We start from the raw sequence: 22,286 nt of genomic DNA on the forward strand, positions 1-22,286 counted from the left end.
CTCTCTGGCAGCCTATAAAGACAGGGTTATTGTCCCTGTCAGGTAAGTGAACGATTTGGTAAAGCGTCTTTTTCTACCACTATTAGGAAAAGGGATCCAAAGCAGTTGACGTTCACAGGTGACCAACAACAGCACACGTGTGCATGCTCGAGCCAGGGCTACGTTACTTTTCTGGCCCTTTGTCTTAACATACTCAGAAGGGACCTGTACCATCTGGACAACGTGAAGAAATTCATGTTGGTCCACGATCTAGATGACATCATGCTAACTGAATCCGGTGAGCAAAAAATCAAGTACACTGGTGAGAAACCAGAAGTAGGGTTTGTCTCCAGAAGATGACAAACCCTAGGAAAGATCAAGAGATGGAGATAAGGAGACGTGGGGAAGATGCATGTAGACACGCCCACAAAAGTGGACACCAAATACGAAGCTCTTTGTATCACATGTTAATCCCAAAGGACATCAACTTCCAAAGAGGCAATAAACAATGCAAAATGAGTTGGCCAGTTCAGTTGACATTAGGTAGCTTTTGTCATCATCCACGCCACTGTTAATGCAATAGGCAGTGGAAGAAGGGATAGAAGTTAGGCATGGGACCAATGGTAACTCTCCAAAACAGACCTATTATTGCCAAAGGTCCAACCTCTCAGTAACTGAAGTCTATGATGAGCCCCACTCCCAAAATCAGTACTAAGCTAATGGAAAGTATGGAATATGAAAAACTGTGTAATAAGTATATGGGAAAAATCAGAGTGGGGAGGACTGAAAATGTGTACCAAGGGGACGGGAATAAATATTTTAAGTAGAGTGGTCAGGAAGTAAGTGACCGAGTGGGCTACGAAGTGAGGGAGTAGGCTGTGACAATATCTTGAGGAAGAGCGTTCTAAGAAGAAGCAACTTCTATCAGAAATGACCTGCAGCAAGAGTGTCCTGGCATTTGCCCAATGTAACCTGGAGCAGACTGAGCAAAACAAACAGGAGTTGGAGAGGTCAGAATGCAGCAGGTGGGGATGTGCAGATCACACAGGGCCACATAAGTCCCTGAAAGGGCCTTGGCTTTTGTTCTCTCTGAGAGAAATCAGAAGAAACCCACCAGAGTGCTTTGAGTGGAGCAAGGACACAATCTGACCTACACTATACAGAACCATTTTTTTGTGCCTGGACCATTTTGCACTCTGAAGTCTGTGGGCTCCTTCTTCCTATGTTTTTTAAACATCTTTAAAAAACTACATTAAGGGGGCGCCTGGGTGGCTCAGTCGGTTAAGCGTCCGACTTCAGCTCAGGTCACGACCTCATGGTCCGTGAGTTCGAGCCCCGCATCGGGCTCTGGGCTGATGGCTCAGAGCCTGGAGCCTGCTTCCGATTCTGTGTCTCCCTCTCTCTCTGCCCCTCCCCCGTTCATGCTCTGTCTCTCTCTGTCTCAAAAATAAATAAACGTTAAAAAAAAAAAATTTTAAAAACTACATTAGGCATATAGTGGAAACCAGCTATAAAGGAATAAATATTAAAATATTTTTTTAATTTGTGACATAATATGTGAGTCTCCATACTTACGTATCAAGACACTATGCCTAGAGGCAGATCTACTGTAATTTCAAAGTAATGATGAGCATAAATAATACATATTTCAATGTACCTGTAGTAATGATAATATAGTAAGAAAGCACTGAAATTTGTAGGTACACTTGTGGCTTTGTTGCCTACTTTCATAATTAAAGGAAATGATAAAAATCAGTTAGTGGTTAATGAAAAGAAACAATTTTTTACCCAAGTTCACAGAAATTGGGAATACCAGATATTGAACTTATGAGTCATGGAATTTAAAACAACTATAATTAAGAAATTAAATGACAAGATAGATAATATATACACAGATTTGAAAATCACAAAAAAAGAAATACATAGACATTTTAGAATGAAAACTACAATAACCGAAATTTAGAACTAATGGGTGGATTTAACAGGTGAGAATTATTGGCTAAACGATTATTTTTAGACTGAAGCATGGTGAGAAAAAATGGAAAATGCAAGAGAAAACATAAGGGAAACATGAGATATGGTGGAAAAGCCTCACATTAGACTTGTAGAATGGAAAGAGAGAGAAGCAACATGTGAAGAGGTGACCGTCAAAATTTTGGAAAAATAAGACACTAACCCAGAGATTCAGTAAGTACTATAAACCCCAATAGGGTAGCAAAAAAACCACACCCAGGCACACCACAGCAAAAGTGTTGAACGTCAAAGACAAAAGTAAAACCTTAAAAACACTTTTTTTTCCAAACATGTTTTCATCAGGAAACTCAAAGTAAAACCACAGATACCACTATATACGCACCAAATGACTAAAATTTAAAAGGCTAACAATACCAAGTGTATCATTGGGACTATGAAATGAAAAAAATCTACCTTCAGAGACAAAGGAAGATGCCACATCAACAACTGCAATGTATGAGACTGTCACCATTCTGCATAAGACCAACACTTCCCAACAGAACTTTCTGCAATGGTAGAAATGCTCTACATCTGTGTTGTCCATTGTCATAACCACTAGCCACATGTTTCTGTCAAGCACTAGAAATATGGCTAGTGCAACTAAGGAACTTAATTTTTAATTTTATTTAATTTAAATTTAAATAGCTACATATGAACAGTGCAGCTGTTAAAATATGAAATAAATATAAAACAGTCTGAACTTAAGAAAAACAGAAGATTCTTATTGGCTCATAGAACAGATGAAAAATGAAATACAAAGTAAAATGGCCTTTAAAAAAAAGAAAACCTGGGGGGCACCTGTGGGGCCCAGTTGGTTAAGCATCCAACTTCGGCTCAGGTCATGATCTTGCAGTTCGTGGGTTTGAGCTCTACATCCTGCTCTGTGCTGACAGCTCAGAGCCTGGGGCCTGCTTCAGAGTCTGTCTTCCTCTCTCTCTATCCCTCCCCTACTCACACTCTTTCTCTCTCAAAAATAAGTAAAAATTTTAAAGAAAGAAAGAAAGAAATTCTGGGGTGCTTGGTAGTTCAGTCAGTTGGCATCCAACTCTTGATTTCAGCTCAGGTCATGGTCTCAGTTCATGGGTTCAAGTCTCATGTCTGGCTCTGCACTGGTGATGCAGAGCATGCTTGGGATTCTCTGTCTCCCTCTTTCTCTCTGTTCTATCTCTCTCTCTCCCTCTCAAAATAAATAAACACACACACACGCACACGCGCACACACAAACCCTAGCGAAATCTATTAAAGTCTATTTGGATGATGATAGTACGAGTACTAAAAAAGTCAGTGTAACTGATTTCCAGTTGCAAATTTAGAAATGACTAATAAGTAAATTCGTCAGGTAAAAATTTCTTATTCCCCATGCTAAAAAACCATCTACAACATTCTTCAGAGATGGATCACATCAGAGCAATCTTAAAGGAATGCTATCACAGGTTATCATTCTCTCAAAAAAGAAATCACCAAATAAATATGAATGGCCAACAAATAATTAAACACTTTAAATAGATATTAATACACAAACCCACAAAGAATTCTGCTGGAGAACCAACTTAGTAAAGTCCCAAATATAAAATTTCTCTATCAAAAATAAAATTGAACATGGTTTTTTTTAAGCTGTCCTCATAACTTCTTTTATGAATATAAATCTCTTGGCAAAAAAAAAAAAAAAAAAAAAAAAAAAGCCAAATTCTTTGATTTATTCTAACAGGCCAATCTCAAAATAAAATAAATCTCAACGATAAGACAATTTTAACAAAAATTTAGGCAATTTAGTCTTATTTAGATTTACTTTTAAGTCTGTAATTTCAAGACTGAGAAATAAATGGATATTTCAGGAAAAAAAACTATTAACTTTTGATAATTTTGTCTTTTAGAAACAGAATATAGACACAAAAAAAAATCAAAATTTAAATGTGTCTGGCTAATCTTCAAAAGAATTATTCTTCCTGGGGTGCCTGGCTGGCTCAGTCAGAAAAGCATGCAACTCGATCTCAGGGTAATGAGTTCGAGCCCCACATTGGGTATAGAGGGGACTTAAATAAATCTTAAAAAAAAAAAAAAAAGGAATTATTCTTCCTGGCTAGTTACTAAATCCAAATCAGATATTTACCAATGAAACTGCTCTTTTGTACAGCTACCACTAACTAGCAACTGGTGCTCAAAAATTATACTGACCATTTCTCCTAAAATGCTGAAATTCTAGCTGATAGTTTTTTAAATATTTATTCTTAAAAGAGCCATTCTTAATACACCGATTCAAAGTTAATTCCAATGCAAAGATAATTCAAACAAAGGTCCGAGTGTGCTCTGAGGTTAGACTGTGTGACAGTGTGAGAAATTTCACAGTGTGAATTAAGGTAGAGGAGAAACTGAAGCTCCCACACCAGATGCTCATGAGAAAGAAACTTAGAAAAGCAAATATGGGGGCGCCTGGGTGGCTCAGTCGGTTAAGCGTCCGACTTCAGCTCAGGTCATGATCTCGTGGTCCGTGAGTTCGAGCCCCGCGTCGGGCTCTGTGCTGACCGCTCAGAGCCTGGAGCCTGTTTCGGATTCTGTGTCTCCCTCTCTCTCTGACCCTCACCCGTTCATGCTCTGTCTCTCTCTGTCTCAAAAATAAATAAACGTTAAAAAAAAAAACTAAAAAAAAAAAAAGAAAAGCAAATATGGTGCTATTGCCCAAGTACTTCCTTCCTAAAAAGAAAAGCCTCTCTGGCCTATCACATGCTTCTGAAAATGCTGGGAAGGAATGAAATCCTTAGGAAAATTCTGAGCAGGGTCCCAAATTTAAATGTTTACTCCAGAAGGAGGCACCAATAATAATACGATATCAAACTATATATTTCATCACCAGATGTGCCAGTTGTCCACTTATTGCCTCTTAGCTCCAAATTCATCCTTCAGTGCCTGCTCTGCAAAAATAAATGTGGGCCCTCTATTTTCCCTTTGCCCATCGGCTTGAGGTTTTGACGTAGAGGGTACTACAGAGATGTCACAGGTGGAAGAGGCTTTCCTTGCTGGGTCTAGTGTGCTGCTCCTGGTGGGCTCCAGCACCTCAGGTGGCTTCCCTAGCATCTGGCTCCCGCAGCTTGTGCAGCTGGTCTCCACCAGGCTGCTGAAGTACCTGGTGGTCAGCAACACCCAGCCCCTTCCCTCCTGCACACCCCCCCAACCCCAGCTATAGCAGTGAGTCCAGTTAGGTTTTGAAAAGTTCTTCTGTCACAACTTCTTTTTCTTTTTTTTTTTTAAAGGAAGTTTTCTTTTTTTTTTTTTTTAATGTTTATTTATTTGAGAGACAGAACATGAGCAGGGGAGGGGCAGAGAGAGAGGGAGACACAGAATCCAAAGCAGGCTCCAAGCTCTGAGCTGTCGGCACAGAGCCCGACGCGGGTCTCAAACTCATGAACTGGGAGATCATGACCTGAGTGAAGTCAGTCACCTAACCGAACTGAGCCACCCAGGCGCTCCAGCAACTTCTTTATCATTCAATGAACCAAAGCCTTATCCTCTCAAATGTCTAGATCTCAGTCCTGGAGGCATCAACTTTGAATGCTCTATCTCTACCCTAGGGTAATAGATGCTCTTTTTATTTGCTATTCTTCTCTAGAGTACTCTTTACTTCTAGCCAATCCCTCATTTCTCCAATCCTCTGTTACAGTTAGTAATCTTTATAATAAGCTTTCCCTTTTCAAATTGCTGTGTGATTTCTCTCTACTAATCAGATGCTAATTGATATACTAAATTTCAAGTGATTGGTTAGAAACTGAGAAAAATTACTGGCTGTTTAGTCCAGTTTGTTCATATATACATTTGTATTTGTATATAAATTTGTATGTATACAAATGCATATATAAACAAACTGAGCTAAACAGCCAATGTATACAATTATATATGTGTGTAATATATATAATATATATGTATTTATACACATATATTTACACACATATGTGTATAAACAAACAGATCAGACTTTTCATAATTAGATAGTTCAGACTGCTAAAACAAAGTAGTTCATAGGGTATATCCTTGTTAACAGTACTCTCACTTTGGAGAAGTTGATTTTCTCCACTAACCATGAAAGATCGAGTACTACGTGAGATCACTTTGTTTTCTCTGGTGAATCATTTTTATTTCTCTTTACAAGTAACAATCTAAAAACCAGAGAAAAATTTAAGACGATAAGGTAGTAAAAATAGTGGCTCTATTTCTCTGGCTATGTGCTCTATGAAATTGCTCTATTTATATTTGGAGGGAAATAGACAATCTCAACGATCCCACACTAACATTCACCTCACCTCATTTTAGCTGTAGAGGCAAACTTAATGTTTTCCCTCTGTGTCACTGTTCCATGTGCTCTCTTTGTCAACATTAAAATGAAAAGTTAAGCATCAAGCTCACCATTCCTGTCCCACTTCGCTCTTAATTCTGCCAGCCACAGAGTTAAAAGGACAGGATTAAGAGTCATTAGACACAGTACTAAGGAGAATTAAAGGGCTTCTTCAAGGGGTATAACATCTGCTCCTCAAATTCCTGCCTAAACAACTAAGATTCCGATCAAAGAGAAAAGAGGGAAAGCCAATCTGACAGTAAACTGGAGTCATGAGGAAGTGAATGTTCTCTCAGGGAGTAACTCTGACACCAGAGGAAGGCTTAGTGACATTGCACAATTCTTTCTGTGAAGTTATTCATGGGGCAAGTGGGAGTATAAGAGTGTAAGTGGAGGGGAATGGGAAGGTGAAGATTGAGGATCCTTTTAAGTAGTTTTTGCTCGGCTAGCAAAACAAGCTGGGACATGCAAGACAGATAAACACAGCTGTCTGGGGCTGTCACTTGGGGCTCAGGAGCCAACGTGTCCTGATGTAGTGAAAAGTGCACCGGAATGTGAGTCAGGAGGCCAGGGATCCAAGTCCTCATTCTGCTGCTAAGTAGCTATGTGATGATGAACAAGCCCTCCAGCCTCACTAGGCTCAGTCTCCCCATCTTTTGGAAAACTAATTGATGCAACTAGTTGGCAAACCATGCAGAGGTGCTCCTGAGACAGAGTTCATGTACTCAGTTTGCTGAGTCCTGGTTTCTTCCACTGAAAAAAAAACAGGAGAGGGGTACCTGGGTGGCTCAGCCCATTGAGCGTCTGACTTCACCTCAGGTCATGATCTCACAGTTCCTGAGTTCGAGCCCCATGTGGGGCTCCCTACTGTCAGCACAAGCCTGCTTCAGATTCTCTGTCCCCCTCTCTCTGCCCCTCCCCTGCTCACATGTGCTCTCTCTCTCTCTCTCTCTCAAAAATAAACGTTTTTTAAAATTATTTAAAAAAAAAATAAACAGGAGAAATAAGGCAGGATTAGGGTGAGGATTAAAAATACTATACTTAAAGACACCCTGACACAGTATATGAAATGAATAGTTGCCATTATTATTATTTCTTAATTTCAAAGGTCTCTTTAAGATTATCTGACAGGTATAAAATCTTGGTAGCCAACTATAATGAATACATTCCAATTGAATACATTGAGTATTTCAAATTCATTACAAGTCAAGCTACTGTTAGTTTATCGCAGGTTTTAATTATCTACTAACCAAAATACCCATGAGAAATGTTCTTACATCTTTTCTGATTTCTACACCCACTCAAAAACCCAAATCTTAGGTCAAATGTGACTACTATATTCTTGGAAATGAAATTCAATAATAATTACAGAAAATACAGTTTCAGATTTGCATGCCATCTTCCAGGTATCAATATATATTATCTAGTGCTGGGAACAGGGCAAGAAAGCAAGAGACCGAAAGCAGAACCATCAAAATTTTCCGTATGAGAATATCAGAAAATACTAATTTATTCCATGCCAAAATAAATCTTCAGCTACTTCAATATTTTAGCTTTAAATTTAAGAATAGATTTCCAGAGAGGGGGAAATGTGTGATGGGCATTGAGGAGGGCACTTGTTGGGATGAGTGAGCACTGGGTATTGTGTGTAAGCAGTGAATCACGAGAATCTACCCCCAAAACCAAGAGCACACTGTATACACTGTATGTTAGCCAAGTTGACAATAAATTATATTTAAAAAAAAAGAATATATTTCCAATGCAAAATTAATTAAGAATATATCACTAACCAGCTTAAACATACCAAAGGTTAGAAAGGTAGTAGTAATATTATAAAATACTTTATCTGTCAAACAAAAGTAAAGCCAGAAAAAATTCTATCCAGGACTATATATATATATATATATATATATATATATATATATGGAGAGATATATATATATGGAAAGAGAGACAGATAGACAAGAAGTTTGACTAAAGTTAATCTACTATATAACTACTACAAAGTTAATATACTATATATATATATTTATTTATACATAAATATACAGTTTTACTACAGTTAATCTATAACCCTTCCCTTCCATTAAAACACATATTCTTATTTAGAAATGTGATAAAATTACTCTATCACTCAATCAAGTATAGATTAATAGCTTCGTGACTTTATTAGATTTCACAGTCAAATTCCATGTTAAGACAGGATAGTCAATCCAAAACAAACCAACAAACAAAAATCCAAAGGCAATGAACCAAAATATATAAACAATATGTTTTCATGTCTTGTGAAGATCAGAGAAACATGATCAAAAACAGCCAACCAAGGGGCGCCCTGGGTGGCTCAGTCGGTTGGGCATCTGACTTCAGCTTGTGTCATGATCTCATAGTCCGTAAATTCAAGCCCCGCGTCAGGCTCTGTGCTGACAGCTGGGAGCCAGGAGCCTGCTTCAGATCTGTGTCTCCCTCTCCCTCTGCCCCTCCCCTGCTCACGCTCTGTCTCTCTCTGTCTCAAAAATTTAAAAAAAAAAAAAAAAAAAAATTAAAAAAAAAAACTAAAAAAAAAAAAAAAAATAGCCAACCGATGAGAATGACTAGCTTTGTTCTGGTTATTCCCAATAGTTTCCTTTATGACAATGTTGACGCTAAAAATAACTCAAGTCTTAATTTGAGTAGCAGAACAACCTCAAGATTTCACACTGAATAAAAAGGTGTTAAGGGAGCACATATGAGAGGGCCCAATATTAGAGAGCCTCTCTGGAAAAGCAACGTTTGGGTGGAGACCTAAGCATAAGGAGCTACATGTTTGTGAGGGCGGAGCAGGTAACAGTAGGAAAGAGCATTCTACACAGAAAACAAAGTACATACAGTGTCAAAATCTCTCAGCCATTCTGCTAGGGCATAATAGGGAAAGGGAAGAAATAGGCAGTGGCCAGAACACAAGGACCATTATAAACCATGGCAAGACATTTGGGTTTTAGTCAAAATGCATCAGGAAGGTGTGACAGGGATTCAGCAGGAATAGTGGGGGAAAGAGTAAAGAGACTGATGCAGACTTCGAAGGGAGGTGTAAGCTTTAGGCGAACCCTCAGGGAAGGACTGTAAAAGAAACTGTAGAGGCAGGAAGAGTAAGGAGCATGGTACCTAGGGAATGGTGGATAGGTAAAGGGCTTTTTTCTCCAAATCCTGCATCAGAATTCACACTTTTCATCTGATATTACCGAATTATTCTGTGGGGGAACAAGTTTAGTAAATGATATCCTATCTTTGCCTTCTCCCCACATTGGACAATATGGATTTTTCCTCCTTTGCCAGTCTTCGAGGTGACAAGTAGTACCTTACTAGCAGTTTAATTTTCCCTTCTTTTATCATTAGTGAAGTTGAGTATCCATTTTCGTGTTCATTGGCCAGTTATATTTCTTCTGCTATTATCTGTTAATTCATTTCCTTTGACCTCATTCTATATGTCCCATTGAGTTTCCTTTTTATTTTTTTATATCAAAAACAGACTACCTTTAAAGCAATCTTGAGAAAGAAGAACAAGATAGAAGTATCATAATCCCAGATTTCAAGATTTCAAAGCTGTAGTAATCAATACAGTATGGTACTGGCACAAAAAAGAGACAGATCAATCAAACAGCAAAGACAGCACAAAAAGAAACCCAGGATCATATGGTCAATTAATCTTCGACCGAGGAGGTAAGAATATACAATGGGTGAAAAGTCTTTTCAATAAATGGTGTTGTGAAAACTGGACAGCCATAGCCAAAAGCATGAAACTGGACCACTTTCTTAGACTATACACAAAATTAACTCAAAATAGATTAAAGACCTAATGTGAAACATGAAACCATAAAACTTCTAGAAAAAAATTTAGAGAGCAATCTATTGGATATCTGCCTTAGCAACATATTTATAAGTATGTCTCTTCAGGCAAGAAAAAACAAAAGGAGGGGTGCCTGGGTGGCTAAGTCAGTTAAGTGTCCAACTCTTGATTTTAGCTCAGGTCACAATCTCACAGTTCATGGGACTGAGCCCCACATCAGGCTCCATGCTGACAGAATGGACCCTAGTTGGGATTCTCTCTCCCTCTCTTTTGGCCCCTCCCCCTCTTGCACACACTCTCACTCCCTCAAAATAAATAAGTGAGCTTTAAGAAAAGAAAAAAAGAAAAAAAGAAAAACAAAAGGAAAATTAAACTATTGGGGCTATGCCAAAATAAAAAGCTTTTGTATAGCAAAAAAAACAGCCAACAAAACAAAGAGGCAACCTACTGAATGAGAGAAGAGATTTACAAATGACATATCCAATGAGGGGTTAATATCCAAAATATGTAAAGAATTTATATAACTCAACACCATAAAAACAAACAATCCGATTAAGGATTTTTCCAAAGAAGACATACAGATGGCCAAGAGACACAAGAAATGATGCTCAACATCACTTATCATCAGGGAAATGCAAATCAAGACCACAATGAGCTATCACCTCACCCCTGTCAGAATGGGCTAACATCAAAAAACACAAGAAAATAACAAGTTTTAGAGAGGCTGTAGAGAAAAGGGAACCTTCATGCTTTGTTGGTGGAAACATAAACTGTGGCAACCACTGTGGAAAACCAGTATGGAGGTTCCTCAGTAAACTAAAAATTGAAATACTATAGAATACAGTAATTTAAATACTGGGTATTTACCCAAAGAAAACGAAAACACTACTTAAAGCAAAACAGAAAACACAAACAAAATTCAAGAAGATATATACAACCCTTTGTTCACAGCATTATTTACAACAGCCAAGATATAGAAGCAACCCAACTATCCAACAATAGATGAATGGATTAAGAAGATGTGGTGTCTGTCTGTCTGTCTGTATGTATGTTTGTATATGTATGTGTATGTGTGTATGTGTATGTATGTATTTGTGTGTGTGTATATATAAAATGGAATATTATTCAGTCATTTAAAAATTGAAATTGTGCTACTTACAATAATGTGAATAGCCATAGAGGGTGTTATGCTAAATGAAATAAGTCAGTCAGAGAAAGACAAGTACTATATGATTTCACTTATATGTGGAATGTAAAAAACAAAACAAACAGACTCTTAAATACAGAGAACTCACAGTTGCCAGAAAGGAAGTGGGTGGAGGGTATGTGAAATAGGTGAAGATTTGAACAGATCCAAATATAAAATAAATTAAGTCACAGAGATGAAAACAGTATAGCACAGGCAATATAGTCAATAATGTTACAATAACATTACATGATGACAGTGACTACACCCACCACAGTGAGCACTGAGTGATGTATAGAATTATCAAATCTCTATGTTGTACATCTGAAACTAATACAACATTGTACGTCAACCATAGTTCAATAATGAATGTTTTTTAAAAATACAGGCAATCAGCAGCATTATTTACAATAGCCAAACTACAGAAACAGCCCAAGTGTCCACTGACAGATGAATGGATAAAGATGTGGTATATATACTAAATGGAATATTATTCAAACATAAAAAAATAGAATGAAATCTTGCCATTTGAAACAAGATGGAAGGAGCTTGAGAGTATAATGCTAAGTGAAATAAGCCAGTCAGAGAAATACAAATACCACATGATTTCACTCATATGTGGAATTTAAGAAACAAAGAAAAATAAAGAGACAAACCAAAAAAGTCTTTAACTATAGAAAACAAATGGTTACCAGAAGTAAGGTGGGTGGGGGGATGGGTGAAATAGGTGAAAGGGATTAATAGCACACTTATCTTGATGAGCACTAACATATGGAACTGTTGAATCACTTTATTATACATATGATATCATATATTTCATTTATACCTAAGACTAATGTAACACTGTATACTAACTATCCTGGGATTAAATTCTTTAAAAATACAGGCAATTTTTGCTTTGCATAATTCTGATATGCATGAATTTCAGTTACCACAGTTTAGAAAACTACAAATTTCAGTTATTCTCAGGCCACATCAGTTTTAAAGAATTAGAAATTCTAAAGGTGCATTTAACATTTTTTTAAGTTTTTATTTAAATTCCAGCTAGCTAACGTACATGTAACATTAGTTTCAGGTGTGATTCAACAATTCCATACAACACCCAGTGCTCATCACAAATATACTCCTTAATCCTCATCACCTATTTAACCCATCCCTCCACCCACCTCTGCTCTGGCAACCATCAGTTTGTTCTCTGTAGTTAAAGTCTGTTTCTCGATTTGTTCCTCTCTCTCTCTCTCTCTCTTACTTTTTTCCCCTTCAGCATTTAACATTTTAACAAGCCCTTCAGATGGTTCTGAACTTTGGTAAGTTATACATAATATGCTATACAGCACTTAGAAAGAATATAGTAAAATGCATGACAGTGATATTAAAAATCTCCAAGCAATATTGTGAATTGAAAAACAAAAACAAATTATGGAATAACAACCATCTGATATCACTTATGAAAACAAATATAGTATATACTCTTTTGATGGGTATATTTGTTGATGACTACAATTTAAAAAACCTTAAAGAATAAGGACCATAATGAAAACTGTGAGAAACCCTGGGAAAGAGATTTTTAAAAAGATAATCAAAGAAGGACTTAAGTTTTATCTGTAATGTTTTAATTTCTTCATAAGAACATAACTTAATGTATTAATTAATTTAAATGTTTTAGGAGGATCTGGGTGGCTCAGTCAGTTAAGCATCTGACTTTTGATTTCACCTCAGGTCATGATCTTGGGAGTCATGAGACTGAGTCCCATGTAGGGCTCCTCACTGGGTATGGAGCCTGCTTAAGATTCTTTCTCTCTCTCTCCCTCTCTCTCTCCCCCCCCCCACCTTTCCCCCATCTGCTCTTCCTCTGCTCGCAGTCCCTCTCTCAAAAGAAGAGAAAATGTTTTAAAAAGAAAAGAAAGAATATCCATTTTTAAATGGGCAGAAGATATGGAATTCTTAATATTTTACTTCATCCATATTTTTTTGCATAGAGGATACACCTGAAGGATCTGTCAGCCCAAGGATTCTAACTCTTGAGCTTACATACATAATTACTGATAATCTGTGAAGAAATAAAGAAAGCAAAAGGTGCTGAGCAGACTGGATTAGAGAAAATGCAGTACTGATGATTTTCACTAAATGGGACAAAGAAACACTTTAGAAACTAGAGATCCACAAATCTAATATTGCTGCTGGCTGGGCGAATGTCCAAAACAAATTATTAAACATACTTCAAATTACCAAAATGGAAGATGCATCAAAGAGAGGTTGAATAACAAAAAAAGAAAAGCATTTTGAAAAATTTTATTTTTATCCTGGTAGATCAAGAAAACATTTTATTTCAAAGTATTTTTAAGGTGTCCCAGGGAAATGAGACCAAGTTCAAGAATACTAAGAAATTCAGGGGCGCCTGGGTAGCTCAGTCGGTTAAGTATCTGACTCTTGGTTTCGGCTCAGATCATGATCTCACGGTTCATGAGATGGAGCCCTGCATCAGACTCTGCACTGACAGTGCCGGGCCTGTTTAGGATTCTCTCTCTTTAGTTCTCCCTACCCCACCCCTGCTCTTGCTCTCTTGCTCACTCTCTCTCTCAAAATAAATAAAATAAAACATTAAAAAAAAAGAACAAGGGGCACCTGGGTGGCTCAGTGGGCTAAGCATCTGACTGCGGCTCAGCTCATGATCTCACAGTTCCTAAGTTCAAGCCCTGCGTCAGGCTCTGTGCTGAGAGCTCAGAGCCTGGAGCCTGCTTTGTATTCTCTGTCTCCCACTCTCTCTGCCCCTCCCCCACTCACACTCTGTCTCTCTCTTTCTCTCTCTCTCAAAAATAAATAAACATTGAAAAAAATTTAAAAAAACAAAAAAAGAATACTAAAAAATTCATCAGAGATGCCCAAAATTCAAAACACCTTATCTCAGTCTCACTCCTAGCCTTAGGACTTCTGCCTCCTATCCTGAATGGTTATGGGGGTCTTTGTGTGAATGCCTGTTTGGCAGCCACTTACTCACCATGGTGAATAGATGGTCTAAAAGTGGTACAATATGCTTTTTATACCTTCAAGACAATCAACAAACTCCTTAAAGTTTTCTTTGCAGACAATATAAGAACAACGTAGATGAGTAACACAGGGTATGGAAAAATTTGGCTGAGTAACCAATGTATATAGATTCTCATAGGCATGAGCAATTTAATCTAAAGGGTTGTCTCACAGATAACATAAAAACAAAGGCTTCTAATGGCACACCAAGTCTGACTCTGCCATATTCAACCAGCATCAACTGAATAACAACTTACTGCACATTTATCACATCTGCAATTGGCAAAAAAAAAAAACAACAACAACAACAACAGTTTGATCATTAATATGTTAGATGTCAGAATCTAAAACTGGAACAATTAGCTAACAAAATACAGAGAATAAAATTGAATGCCAAAAAAGTAAACACCTCTACTGCACTGCACTTTTTTACTTAAAATTCTAATGTATATTTAATTTAATGTTATATAATATATAGACACACATGAACACACGGACAAATTTAGCAAATATCATTTGCAGCACGTAAGGCCTAAAATACTTACTGGCCCTTTACAGAAAAATTTTGCCAACTCCCGGTCTTGACCAGTAAGTCTTTTCTCAAAAATATGTTCTATCTTTGATTTTGAGTATAAAATTCAAAGACATTAGGTAAACAGTCTGTAATGTTAAATTTAAATTGGAGCAGGTGGGCCAGGATACTCCCTGAGGCAGGCAGCAGGCAGCGAGGGTCCAGAGGACATGGACAGTGGCTAGCATGAGCTAAGAGTGGCTGGCTTCACCTCTGAGGTATTCATCCCCAAGACCCATAATTCCAGTCTAAACCATGGGGAAAAAAAAAAAAAAAAAAAAAAAAAAAAAGCATAAAAAAACAAATCAAGAAACACTCTAGAAAATACCTGACCAGAACCCCTCAAAACTATCAAGGTCATGAAAAATAAGGAAAGACTGAGAAATCATCATAAACCAGAGAAGACTGAAGAGATAGGAAGAATAAATGTAATGTGTATTTTGAAAGGCATATTAGTGGAAAAAACAGTGAAATCCAAATATAATTTGGGTTTTGGTTAATATTAATGTACCAACATTGATTTACTTGTCATAAATGTACCATGGTAATGTAAGACATTAACAACAGAAGAAATTGAGTTAGGGGTATACCTGAACTGTGGACTATCTTTGCAGCTTTTCTATGAATTAAATATATTCTGAAGTTAAACTTTACTAAGATTTGAAATGGCAATATCAATATGATCTTGTCACTTAAACATGGACACAAACACACACACACACACACACACACACACACACACACCTGTATTTTCCACCTCTTTCCACTGAAAAGGTCAAAAAGGAATGATACCCCACTATTAATGAGCAGGTATAACATTCAGATTTGGTCTCTAAATACCATTCCCACTAAAAAAAAAAAAAAGGTCTCCCAGGGAAATGCTGACTCTAGGACTTAGAAAGGAAGTACCAGGAAGCTTGCATCATGTTATGCCAGAAAATAAGTAAGCTTTTAAAGTCTAATGAATACATGTAAAACTACATAGCAATCAGGGACTCCCCCGGCCAAATCTGGGACAATTTAAGCATCAGAAAAGAATAATGACTGCAATTGACTGGAACACATGAAAATTTTTAAATCATAAATACTGACACTCAAAAAGGAAAAAGAAAAAAGAAAAAAAATCACCACCAATAACAGCAACAACTCATTTATCACCACCAACCCCTGAACTGAAAATGAGTAATTAAAGAAATAACCAAGTATTTATCCTGCCTTTACAGTAGGAACTATATTTTAGGGTGATCAAATAACATCAGTTAATAAGGAAAGGATCTTTGGCACAAAAACAGACACTCAGAACAGAATAGAGAACCCAGAAATGGACCCACAAATGTATAGCCAACTAATCTTTGAATATCCAATGGAATAAAGACAGTCTCTTCAGCAAGTGGTGCTGGGAAAACTGGACAGCAACATGCAGAAGAATGAACCTGGACCACTTTCTGACACCATACACAAAAATAAACTCAAAATGGATGAAAAGCCTAAATGTAAGACAGGAAGCCATCAAAATCCTCAAGGAGAAAGCAGGCAAAAACCTCTTTGACCTTGGCCACAGCAACTTCTTACTCAACACGTCTCCAGAGGCAAGGGAAACAAAAGCAAAAATGAACTATTGGGACCTCATCAAAATAAAAGGCTTCTGCACAGTGAACGAAACAGCAAAACTAAAAGGCAACCAATGGAATTGGAGAAGATATTTGCAAACGACATATCAGATAAAGGATTAGTATCCAAAATCTATATAGAAATTATCAAACTCAACACCCAAAAAACAAATAATCCAGTGAAGAAATGGCAGAAAACATGAATAGACACTTCTCCAAAGACATCCAGATGGCCAACCGACACATGAAAAAATGCTCAACATCAGTCATCAACAGGGAAATACAAATTAAAACTACAATAAGATATCACCTCACACCTGTCAGAATGGCTAACATTAACAACTCTGGCAACAACAGATGTTGGCAAGGATGCGGAGAAAGAGGATCTCTTTTGCACTGCCAGTGGGAATGCAAACTGGTGCAGCCACTCTGGAAAACAGTATGGAGGTTCCTCAAAAGTGAAAAATAGAACTACCCTACAACCCAGCAACTGCCCTACTAGGTATTTATCCAAGGGATACAAGTGTGCTGTTTCAAAGGGGCACATGCACCCCAATGTTTATAGCCTATCGACAATAGCCAAAGTATGGAAAGAGCCCAAATGTCCACGGACAGATGAATGGATAGATGTGGTATTTTTATACAATGGAATATTACTCAGCAATCAAAAAGAATGAAATCTTGCCATTTGCAGCTACATGGATGGAACTGGATGGTTTTACCCTAAGCAAAATTAGTCAGAGAAAGACAAATATATGACTTCACTCATATGAAGAATTTAAGAGACAAAACAGATGAACACAAAGGAAACAAAGATAATATAAAAACAGGGAGGGGGACAAAATGTAAAAGACTCAAATATAGAGAACAAACGGAGGGTTGCTGGAGGGATTGTGGGAGGGGGGATGGGCTAAGTGGAAGACATTTGTTGGGATGAGCACTGGGTGTGGTACACAGGGGATGAATCACTGGAATCTACTCCTGAAATCATTGTTGCACTATATGCTAACTAACTTGTAAATTTAAAAATTAATTAATATTTAAAAGTTTTTTTAATATTAAAAATTAAAATTTTTTTAAATTTTTAAAAATTAAAAATTACTTGTGGACACTCTTTTAGAAGAGTGTCCACAAATAAATGTAGATGAAATAAAGGAATTTAGAAAATCACCAACTTACAACCCTCAATGACATAACTGATTCAGGTACGAATAAGCAATGGATGCTAAACTTATTAAGTGAAGGGATGAGGAGAATGTAGATATTTCCATGCTACCAAGTATCTCCCCACAAAGTCCTTGCCTATCTCAAGTATATAATACTAACTTCACAATGGAGGAATCAAATGTCACCAACTTAATCCAGGAATTAATCTTAACTGCTAGTTACAAATAGCAGCAACAACTAGACAATACATGCCACTTGATGTGATACAATGTAGATTACAATCGAGCCTTTGGCCCTTCTATCGGAAATACCGGAGACAAAGAAATAAATTAAATGATACCATAAAGAAGCAATTAGAAAATTCAGGGAGGAAGAACCTTATAGAGGACAACTGGACCTGTTTAATAAAGTCATGGGAAAGAAAATGGTTTGGAAAGAGACACTGTTCTAGATTAAAAGATATGTAAGAGAGGGACAAAAGAAATGGGATATGTATTACTTGATTGGATCCATGTTTGACAAGCCAGCATTACGACACATATGAGGATAAACTGGGGAATTTAAATATGGAATGATTATTAGAAATATTAAGTTTTAAAGAATTTTGTTAGAATAATTGGAGCTGTATTTATATAGGGAAATGTCTATATTTTTTAAAGATTCATGAGGAATTATTTCAAAGTGAAAGCTATGTATGTCTTTACTTTTAAATACTTCAAAGATTACAAAAATGAGATGAAGCAGACAGAAAAATGTAACCGTTAAATCTAGGTAGAAAATGGCTATTTCACTAATCTCTCTACTTTCCTCCATGTTTGAAATTTTTCACAGTAAAAAGTAAATTACAGATGGATATATAAAGAGATAATAAAATACACGTTAAGTAATATACATATTGTCATAAAAAGTAGAGTCACATTACTTAGAGATTAGGGACAAATAATAGCAAAGTTAAACCGTCCTCATGATTTAAAATAGGAACATTCACAAAATGTTTGCAGTACTAGAGTTTATGTTAATCTTGTATGGATTGTCAAGAATTCTGTTTATTCCCATCTACCCTTTGACAGTTCACTATGACATGTAGGATGTAATAATTTAATTATGCGAAGAGAAAATAAGCTTTTTCTTGGGCTTTTCTGCATTTTCAATTACAACAGTGCAGCAGATGACACAGTTTAGTAATAGAGTAGTGGCTTGAGACTCATAAGGCATGATTCTATTCAGAGCTGATCATTAATCGAGTACTAGATAATCCCGAACAAGTGAATTTATACTTGTAAAAGCAAAGGGGAGGGGCGCATGGGTGGCTCAGCCGGTTAAGCATCTGACTCTTGATTACAGTTCAGGGCATGATCTCACAGTTCGTGAGGCTGTCAGAGCAGAGCCTGCTTGGGGTTCTCTCCTGTCCCTCTGTCTCTCTCTTAAAATAAACAAATAAATATTAAAAAAGAAGAAAGCAGAAGGGGAACACAATCCCTATACAAACCAAGAGAATACCATATAGGAATAAAGGTTATAACATTGTATTTTTAAAAAGTCATCATACTGGGGCGCTGGGTGGCTCACTCAGTCGAGCGTCCGACTTCAGCTCGGATCATGAGCTCACAGTCAGTGAGTTAGAGCCCCACGTTCAGCTCTGTGCTGACAGCTCAGAGCCTGGAGCCTGCTTCAGACTGTGTCTCCCTCCCTCTCTGCCTGTCCCCCAGTCACACTCTGTCTCTCTCTCTCTCTCTCTCAAAACTGAATGTTAAAAAAACAGTTTTTTTTAAAGTCATCATACTAACTCAAGATACCAAGTTAACTATTTTAAATAATGAGAGCTTTATTAAATACAGCCATCACTGGGAATATCCTGTTTTTAAAAATTTTTTTTTCCAGGGCATCTGGGTGGCTCAGTTGGTTAAGCGTCTGACTTTGGCTCAGGTCATGATCTCACGGTTCTTGAGTTTGAGCCCCGCATCGGGCTCTGTGCTGACAGCTCAGAGCCTGCATCAGATTCTGTGTCTCCCTCTCTCTCTGCCCCTCCCCAGCTTGGACTCTGTCTCTCTCTCTCTCTCAAAAATAAATAAACACTAAAAAAAAAATTTTTCCAACTAAATCCTTTCCAACTAATCAGAGATCTATGTTCACTTAGGGAACCCTCAAATCTTTACTGAAGATAACTTAACAGGTACGACTTCAAAATTTACAAATCAGTATGATCTATACAAAACTAGCCAGAGCCACGTTTAGATACAAACTCCATTCATGCAAGAGTAGAAAATTGGGCCTCTATTAATTTCATCTAATTCACATATCTTGAATGTATTTACATTTAGTCAATAAGAGCTCATTTCCAACATACATTATGCAAGTTAACAAGATATCAGTTTCACCAATAAAAATCTATTTTTGATATCCAATATACTAACAGATCAGATGTGGTCAAAAACAGAAAAAAAGAGGGTAGCTGTGGTAACAACATGTAAAGCCCTTTCTGATATAATGCTAGCTGGCCATACCTACACAATGGAGCACTGACTAGCACCTGGTTATTGGCTTAACATACATCATACACGTATATGTAACATTTCATGGTATTTACTGGAGTATTAAAATAAACTAGGAAAGGTAATAATCTCTAAATACAAATATTTTTTTACAAAACAACAAAAGACTGAAAATGTCTTTAAAGTTTTCATGGTTTAATGAAACTAAAGGAGAGAAACTTAAGGTACATTTTTCTTTCATTTGAATAATGAAGGTAAATACAGTCATATAAACAGTGTATTTTCCTACAAAGCATTATAGATGGAATTACTCTGTCTGCAAATATGAAGGCATTAAGTTGTGCAATACATACCATTCACAGGGCTGAAGGGATCGAAATGCCTTAAAAGAGGCATCCATTCCAGCAAAATCCCAAAACTTAACATCATAGTCATATCCTCCAGTCACCAAACGGGCACCTGAGGGATCCAGACCCAAAGCAGAAACCTGCAAAAAAAAAATAATAATAATTAACTGGAGAAAAGCTACTTATATTCTATAATAACCTGCATTTCCTTTCTCTAACCTTACCTCTTATCTTATAGGTATTGGAAGTACAGACCACAAGCTGTTGTTACTTCTAAAAAGTGGAACTGGATAGCATCTTCTATATTATTTGACTTTGTTATTATTATGAATATTATTTCTTTTGAAATAAAATAATATTTTAACTTAATGTAATTGCCAGCTTTGTCCCAATTATCTACCAAACCCCATAAATAATTCAGCTTTTTTAATAAAAAAGATTTTAAGGAAACCTTTTGAGATATTTTAACTACCACTAACTAAATACCACATGAATCTAAAATTACCAAAATGAGAAAATGCCAATGGGAACGTTAAGAAATCTATTTAATCAAGTAGGACAAAGTAGAAATTATTTTCTTCTGTATATGGCTAACTGACTCAATATGATCACCTTAAACAATTATTTTTAAAGCTGAATTTATAAGTGACTAACTACATTAAAATAGCACTTTTATATTCGTTCCAAAAGATAACTGCCTTCCCCATGAACTTTCCTAGGTCCAATGCACATGTGAGTGTCCAACTGGTAACCTACTATTCTTAAGAAGGAAGTTCCTGAATCTACTTCCCTCTCAGAAGGAAAAAAAAAATGCATTAGAAATAATTAGTGTGTAAAACAAAACAAAAAACAGAACAAAAGAATTAATATGTGGAATGAAAACAACAAAAAAAGAAATAATGTGATTACTGTATATATGAGAGAGTAAAAGGATCGAAGTTTCATATAAAGGAAGCAACTATAAATCAGTTCTCCTACTACCCTTGGAATGTTATTAAATGTAATAGAATTACTGCAATTAAAACCAGATAGTTACAAAATAATTTATACTCACTTCAAGCACCACCTATGAACACTGATTTCAGAAGATAAGGGAATTATACATGAACATAATTAATAAATTATATGTTTAAATTAGATACGTACCACTTTAAATGTGTCAAAGAAAGCATACAAATGAAAACTAAGTCATTTTTTATGTCTGAACAATTATGTATCTTAAAACCTACAACAACAAAAAACAAAAATAAACAGTAGCTTTCGAAGTCTAAGAAGTGACTCCTGCTACTACCAACCACAAACTTACTTGCCCCCATGCCCATTCTATCTTTCCACCCTCCTATTACAATTAAAAGGGTGCCTTCTTCCTGATACGACTGACCACACCAGTGTTCATCCCATTACAGTACAATTCGAAACTGCAAATTCATTTGTGGCTTGTCTCTTCCCTGCCTGTCCTCCCCGCAAGGGGGGAAGCTCCTCCTCCTTGCTGCAATCGTCAGTGTGGAGCAGCAGGGGCAAAGGCCTGCAGTCAGGGTGGGAGAACTAATGACTGGCTGACTGGCTGCAGGCATCCTTAGTTGAGTCCTCCTGGGGAAGCGGAAAGGCCTGTGGGGAGCCAGCAGCTTCCAAATTCCAGGGAGTTGTTTGGAGTTCAGTGCAAGCTGGGAAGAATGTGCTCAAAAGGAAACCTGGAAAGAAGCAGCTCTTCCCCTAAAAAGTGTTCTTTGTCCTGGCTGTGAATTCT

General features: G+C 36.9%; 1 protein-coding gene across 1 annotated transcript in view; it reads right to left on the bottom strand.

The window, feature by feature from the left end:
- The window catches only part of WDR70 (WD repeat domain 70), a 298,973-nt gene that overhangs the window by 219,140 nt on the left and 57,547 nt on the right, over window positions 1-22,286 (bottom strand). Inside the window, exon 7 of the mRNA XM_049648141.1 lies at window positions 20,546-20,679. Within this exon, the coding sequence (XP_049504098.1) occupies window positions 20,546-20,679 (134 nt within the window). The remainder of the gene's footprint in view (window positions 1-20,545; window positions 20,680-22,286) is intronic.

Source organism: Panthera uncia (assembly GCF_023721935.1).
Source record: "Panthera uncia isolate 11264 chromosome A1 unlocalized genomic scaffold, Puncia_PCG_1.0 HiC_scaffold_17, whole genome shotgun sequence".
Lineage (NCBI taxonomy): Eukaryota > Metazoa > Chordata > Mammalia > Carnivora > Felidae > Panthera > Panthera uncia.